This window comes from Electrona antarctica (assembly GCF_951216825.1).
Source record: "Electrona antarctica genome assembly, chromosome: 9".
Taxonomy (NCBI): Eukaryota; Metazoa; Chordata; class Actinopteri; order Myctophiformes; family Myctophidae; genus Electrona; species Electrona antarctica.
The window spans coordinates 52,155,472-52,162,917 of NC_136790.1; the positions used below are offsets into that span (position 1 = coordinate 52,155,472).

Sequence of the window (7,446 nt, forward strand, 5' to 3'; positions counted from 1 at the left end):
CGTATTCCTCTTATTCACACACATTCTCTCTCTCTCTCTCTCTCTCTCTCTCTGTATAGAATTGCTCCTGACAACTCAGCGAACCACACCCTAAGAAGCCATACGTCCCTCCTGTCCTCCGCCTGTTGCCAGGATGTAAGACCGCAAGAACTGAGCGACAACAGAGCTAACCCATCAACTGCAAATCCCTGCATGCACCTACAGTTTCACCACCGCCAGCAACGTCGACGCCACACACACCCGACAGGCAAAACAAAGTCCTCCATTTGTCAAGGACGATTTACACCGATCTCATTTCCTTCTCCAAGAAAACAAATCTGTTCGCCTTCGCAGATACCGTTTAGACTTCGTACAGCATTAAACCATCTATTCTACCTTCAACGAGGTCTGCTGTATACAGTAGCACAGGGACATACAGAGCACAGCCTCACACAGGACAGTAGTACAGGGACATACAGAGCACAGCCTCACACAGGACAGTAGCACAGGGACATACAGAGCACAGCCTCACACAGGACAGTAGCACAGGGACATACAGAGAACAGCCTCACACAGGACAGTAGCACAGGGACATACAGAGCACAGCCTCACACAGGACAGTAGTACAGGGACATACAGAGAACAGCCTCACACAGGACAGTAGCACAGGGACATACAGAGCACAGCCTCACACAGGACAGTAGCACAGGGACATACAGAGAACAGCCTCACACAGGACAGTAGCACAGGGACATACAGAGCACAGCCTCACACAGGACAGTAGCACAGGGACATACAGAGAACAGCCTCACACAGGACAGTAGCACAGGGACATACAGAGAACAGCCTCACACAGGACAGTAGCACAGGGACATACAGAGCACAGCCTCACACAGGACAGTAGCACAGGGACATACAGAGCACAGCCTCACACAGGACAGTAGCACAGGGACATACAGAGCACAGCCTCACACAGCGCATGACAGACGTTACACAAAACCAGCCGATTCGTCTAAAAACTTTCTTATAAAGTCGGATCCTAATTTTCGTCGATCTGAACCGACGCCCCTTGAGCCGCGAAGACCACGATGAGGTCGCCGTCATCGGCACTCCTCCTGCCCTCACGGCTGTTGCTCCTCCTGTGTGGCGTCGTCCTCTTGGGCGTGTCGTGCTCGCCCGGCGCGGCGGTCGTCCAGTCGCTGCCGTGGCGCGTCCCCTGCCCCGCCCCCTGCCCCGCGCGCTGCGCCTGCCAGATCAAGCCGTGGTTCTCCCCCGTGGAGTCGGTCTACCGCGAGGCGCCCACCGTGGACTGCAACGCCCTCCTCCTCACCCAGCTGCCGTCGCCCTTGCCCCGGGACACGCACACCCTGCGTCTGCAGAGCAACCTGCTCTCCTCCGGCCTGGAGAGCGCGGCGCTGCGCGCGCTGCCCAACCTCACCGAGCTGGACCTCTCCCAGAACCGCCTCGGCCGGGTCGGGACGACGGCGGCGACCGCCCGGAACCTCTCGCTGCTGCCCTCGCTGCAGTCGCTGCACCTGGAGGAGAACCGGCTCGCTCGCCTCCCGCACGGCGCCTTCCGCTTCCTGCCGGCGCTGCAGGAGCTGTTCCTCAGCCACAACCGCCTGCGCTCGCTGGCGCCGGGCGCCTTCGCGGGCCTGGGCTCGCTGCTGCGGCTCCACGTGGACAACAACCGGCTGCGCTCCGTGGACCCCCGGTGGTTCGGCGCCCTCCCCCGCCTGGAGGTGCTGATGCTGGGGGGGAACCCCGTGGAGGTGCTCCCGGAGCAAGGGTTCCGGGCCCTGGGGTCCTCCCTCCGCAGCCTCATGCTCGGAGGCATGGGCCTGAGGGGCCTGGCCGAGAGCGCCCTGGGCGGCCTGGACCGCCTCGAGAGCCTCTCGTTCTACGACAACCTGCTGACCAGAGTGCCCGCGCGGGCCCTGAGGCGAGTGCCGGGCCTGAAGTTCCTGGACCTCAACAAGAACCGCATCGGGCTGCTGGAGACGGGAGACTTCCGGGACATGGTGCACCTGAAGGAGCTGGGCCTGAACAACATGGAGGCGCTGGTGTCCATAGAGAGGGCGGCGCTGGACAACCTGCCGGAGCTCACCAAGCTGGAGATCACCAACAACCCCCGGCTGTCCTACGTCCACCCCGACGCCTTCTCCCGGCTGGGCCGGCTGGAGAGCCTCATGCTGAACTCCAACGCCCTCAGCGCGCTGCACCGCCGCACGCTGCGCTCCCTGCCCAGCCTGCGGGAGGTCAGCCTGCACTCCAATCCGCTCCGCTGCGACTGCCTGTTCCGCTGGGCGGCCGAGGAGTCCTCTCGTCCGCACACCGACGAGGTCGCGCCGACGACACCGGGCGGCCTCCGGACGGACGCGGCGGTGTGGCCTCGAGCGGTGCGTTTCATCCAGCCCAGGGCGACGCTTTGCTCCGAACCCCCGGAACTGAGAGCTCGCCGGGTGAGAGACGTGTCCGCCAACGAGATGTCCGCCTCCTGTCTCCCCGTGATCGCGCCCGGTCCCCTCCCGCCCCACGTGGGGGTGCGAGAGGGAGGCAGCCTGGCTCTGCACTGCCGAGCCTTGGCGGAGCCGCAGCCCCAACTCTACTGGGTGACCCCGTCCGGGCTGAGATTGGGACCCGCCGCCATCAGCCACGCCGCGGCCGACAACAAAACGGCCCCCGCTCCCCCCCGCCGCCTCGGCCACGCAGCCTCCCGAGCGTCCGCCGACCTCACAAACAGCTCCGGCCCTTCGTCCGGCGAGCCTGCAGGAGGAGGAGACCGCCGCGATTTCCGTCGACCTCCCGACGACTCTTCTGGCAACTACCGGCTTCTCCCCGAAGGGACTCTGGAGATCTTGGCGGTGACCGCCGGCCAGGCGGGGCTGTACACGTGCGTGGCGGAGAACGCCCTGGGGGCGGACACTCGCAGCGTCACGGTGGGGCTGCGCGCCAAAGGCAGGAGCACGCCGAGGATGTATCCGAGCGTCAGGAGAACAACTGAGGCGGCGGTTCTGGAAGTGCGGGAGGTCGGAGAACATTACACCGTCCTGTCCTGGCAGAGCGGACACGGGGGGCTCCCCTCGACGCGTCTGTCCTGGCAGGCCGTGTCCTCCTCCTCCTCCTCCTCCTCCGACACGCACAGCAGGCCCACCGCGTACACCACGCGCATCCTGGCCGGAACGCAGAGCTTCAACCTGACCCACCTGCGCGCCGAGACCTTTTACCGCGTGTGTCTGCATCTGGGAGCGAGCGGGGACTCCGAGCTCCCCGCGCGGAGGCGTCGGAATAGGAGAGCCAGGGAGAGCACGCCGCCTCGGTGCGTGACAATCAGGACAAAGGTGCCCCCCGCCGCCGCCGAGCCGCCGGAGCCCAAGCCGCCGCGCCTCCTCCCGAGGCCGGCGAGCACGCGGCTGGTGATAACGGCGTTCTCCTTTTACACGCCTCACCTCACCCTGATGCTGTGCATGGGCGTCTTCATGGCGCTGGTGAGCCGCTACCGCCCGGAGCGGGACCGGGAGGGCGAACGGAAATACCTGGAGGCCCTTCGGCAGGAGTTGGAGGCCCGCGGCGTGATGGCGGCCGCGGAGAGCGGCGACGAGACTCTCTGTGGGTGCGCGTGCGTCTCGTTGGACTGCCGCGGCGGAGAGCGGCCACGGCAGAGTGAGAAGGCCGCGTTGCTCCAGGAGTGCTGAGATAATCACATTCATACACACTTTACAGTAAGCCTGGGTTAGACTTACGCACTGGGTTTCACGTGCTGGGAAAAAAAAGCCGATCTACAAATGTCGCAGTGAGCTGGTAGCCTATTTTTGTTACATGACACCCGGACACAACTAAGTATGAATCAGGCATCACAGTTAGCCTATAACCACACACGCACGCACGCACGCACGCACGCACACGCACACGGGAGGCATACTATGGTCCGACGGAGCATTGGTTCGACATGTGTCTGCACCTCGGACTAGCGCCTGCTCCCGTGCTTGCGGTTATGGTTAGGTTAGGGTTTGAGGTGGGTTGTCGTGTTTCGGACCAATGACTCGTCGGACCAAACACATGCACTCCACGCACACGCACACGCACACACACACATACGCACACACAGTCACACACACACACACACACACACACACACACACACACACACACACACACACACACACACACACACACACACACACACACACACACACACACACACACACACACACAACCGGTGGCTCACAATCAGTATGTAAAGTCATTAGTGACGTGGTGAAGAGATTTGTATTTATTTTATATAAAGTGTACAATATTGTTTTGTGTGTAAAGCTGTATATTAAAAAAAGTAAAAGAATATATCGTATAGGCTAACCATGCCACCTACCAGGGTAGAATAAGACTGGACAATCAACTGGACAATCAAACTTCATGCCAGCATGATGCGACTGAAAATGGAGAGACATCCGACGGTAAAAGAGAGTTTTGACTCACTATAGTGACTGCTGACTTGTGAACTGTGAAAGGTTCGCGCATGCAGCGGCGCGACTCAATCCACCCACGGTCACAAACAAATAAGACAACCACAGAGAGTATATTATATTATATGTAATGTATGGAAGAGGCTGGTTTGGGCCGGCTGTCTGTCCAGATGTCAGTCATGAGTTCAGTTGACCATTGTCTCGACCACTCCGCCACAATCAATCATATTCCTAATGCAACCACAACAGAAGAGACTGTATATAGTGTGCACTAGCTCTGGTCCATAGCTCTAATGCGTTGCATTTAGAGCTATGTTACTCTCGACTTCCTGCAGACCAGCCTCTCGTCTTTAGCGTAAATAAAAATAACGTTTTTGCTACTCACCAAAACAAAGGCGGGTTGTGTCATTAGAAAGCCTACTTTCCTTAGTGGGAGCACTCTGAGCCCCCCACCACATGTATAAACGGTACTTTTTGGATTTTTTTTCACCGGACGAAAAATATTCTCTATGAGGCAATTCTCTGGGCAATATCGGTAGAGGGTGCAGCGGAGTAACTAAAAGTATTTTTTTCCCCGGTGGAAACAAAATGTCCTTGTGGCCAAAAAGTACCGTTTATACGTGTGGTGGGGGGCTCAGAGTGCGTCCACTAAGGAAAGTAGCCTTTCTAATGACACAAACCGCCTTTGTTTTGGTGAGTAGCAAAAACATTATTTTTATTTACGCTAAAGATGAGAGGCTGGTCTGCATTCATGCGAGCGGCGGAAGTCGAGAGTAACATAGCTCTAAATGCAACACATTAGAGCTATGGACCGGAGCTAAGTGTGCACAATGCAGTATCTCGATTGTGCTGTTAAATGAAAACTCCTGCTACGGGTTCTGTAAATCAAAGTGATTGATGTAAACATCCCTTTATGCTTAGCTGTCAGTGCCCATGGTCTGTCGCAGTGGTTTTCAACCCTTTTGATTGATTGATTGATTGAAATATTTATTAACAGTTTGCAGAATTACAGTACATTTCAAGCACAAACTCAATACAAAGACTGTTAACTGTGAGTGGACGACCCGATTAAGCATTACACTTGTTTACAAGAGGGTCCACCTTGTTCAATTCATCAAAACATTTAGAGACGTACAAATAGACACTTCTAAGAACAGAACAGGAATTCATCATAAATTCATAATTTCAAGGCCCATTATTTATTCGGCATTTGATTTGAGCGTACGGGCCGCCGATTTGATGAGATTTAGCCTCTCAGACGCAAAACTGAAGAATATTTTGTTGCCGTTGATCATAATAACAAACAACACAAACTTGATTATTTTGGGGAGCCTGAAAAGGTTTGAGAACCATTGCAATATAAACCTGCAGCGCACACACAATCCTTGCATAATGTACCACCATTCCAGAAAGAAATGATCTTAGAGATAACTGAGTGAAATTCTATTTTGAGCTATTACAAATTAAACTCTTTTTGATTTAACAATTTTCACTGTTGGTTTTTTTTATTGAACGAAGAAAAAAGTGCTTTGGCTCAACGATCCGATTCCGATCATTTGATTTTGAGCATCTGCCGATTTTCCCGATCCGAAATTTATATATTTATAGAACACGTTTATGCACTATAGTATTTTACAGTCTATGACTATAGTACAAAATCCCAAAGTCTGGAAAGTATACTCAAATGTTTTACATAAGTAAAAGTATCAATACTGCAATGTAGATGTACTCTGTGTGTGTGTGTGTGTGTGTGTGTGTGTGTGTGTGTGTGTGTGTGTGTGTGTGTGTGTGTGTGTGTGTGTGTGCGTGCGTGCGTGCGTGCGTGCGTGCGTGCGTGCGTGCGTGCGTGCGTGCGTGCGTGCGTGCGTGCGTGCGTGCGTATAGTGGAGTAAAAGTTCAATATTTGCCTTTGAGATGTAGTGGAGACTGTGGAGGAGTTCAAGTAAAAATTTGCAAATTTGAAATTTGAAAATAAAAACCAAAAAAGTCTTCTTAAGCACAGTACAGTACTGTAATTAGTTACTTTACGTCACTGTTACAAGACAGTTAGTCATGATGGAGTTAGGGCAAAGTCTGCCTCCTGCTGGAGGAGGAGTGAAATTGAATTCTAGGAGTATATTCTCTGAATCAGGACATGTATCAACTAAAACTAAATGTCAGATGAACGAAGTCAAAGTGTGAATGTAATGGGCTGTAGTGATAACATTATAACATTAGTACAACTGTACTAAATGTAGAACATTTTAGAACATTTGACTGAAGCCTTAACCACACCAGAGGGTCGCCATGCAACTCCTTTCAACATGCAACTATTTGCAACTAGAGATACTGTATCGGTATCGGGAAAAGTATCGGATCGGTGATTATGCCAGTCTAACCCAGGGGTTCTCAACCCGTGGGTCGCGACCCCTCGGGGGGTCGCCAAATTATTTTGGGGGGTCCCCAAATTAATTGAAAAAATGAAAAACCTTTTTTTTTCTAACCTAATGGCTGGACAATGGAAATGAAGAGTTTACATATAGTACACATAGTACATACAAACACCTCCCTAATGATTATATCTGGTTTCAGTATTTATTTTTGGTGTATTGTCTCTATTATTAAGGTTATTGTAGCAGTCAATTTATATTGGGGGTCGGGAGGGGGCGGGGCGGGGGTCCCGAGACATTGCCAAAGCTTTTTCGGGGGTCCCCGGCCAAAAACGTTGAGAACCCCTGGTCTAACCAGTGATCCGACACAGGGGTAAGCGGTTGACACTATGGCAGGTAAATAAAATGTTGGGGCATGTGGAGTTTGCTTTGGAGTTGCCCCAAACTGCAAGTGCACATTTGAGTGAGGACTCGGAGTCTGCTATAAACACAACACGAGGTATATAGCTAGATAGCTATAAACACAACATGAGATCACGACACTGGTATCGGTATTCGGTATCGGTATCGGCTAACACAGAAATTGAGGTATCGAGGTATAGGTACATCCCTATTTGCAACTATACTTGCCACCA

The 7,446-nt window shown here is 53.6% G+C and overlaps 1 protein-coding gene across 1 annotated transcript; it reads left to right on the forward strand.

The window, feature by feature from the left end:
- Positions 1-1,067: 1,067 nt before the first annotated feature.
- Positions 1,068-3,674, forward strand: LOC306930048 (leucine-rich repeat neuronal protein 2-like; the record flags this gene model as incomplete). Its single annotated transcript, XM_079510789.1, has 1 exon — positions 1,068-3,674. The coding sequence occupies one exon, from the start codon at positions 1,068-1,070 to the stop codon at positions 3,672-3,674; it is 2,607 nt and encodes an 868-aa protein (XP_079366915.1).
- Positions 3,675-7,446: the final 3,772 nt, after the last annotated feature.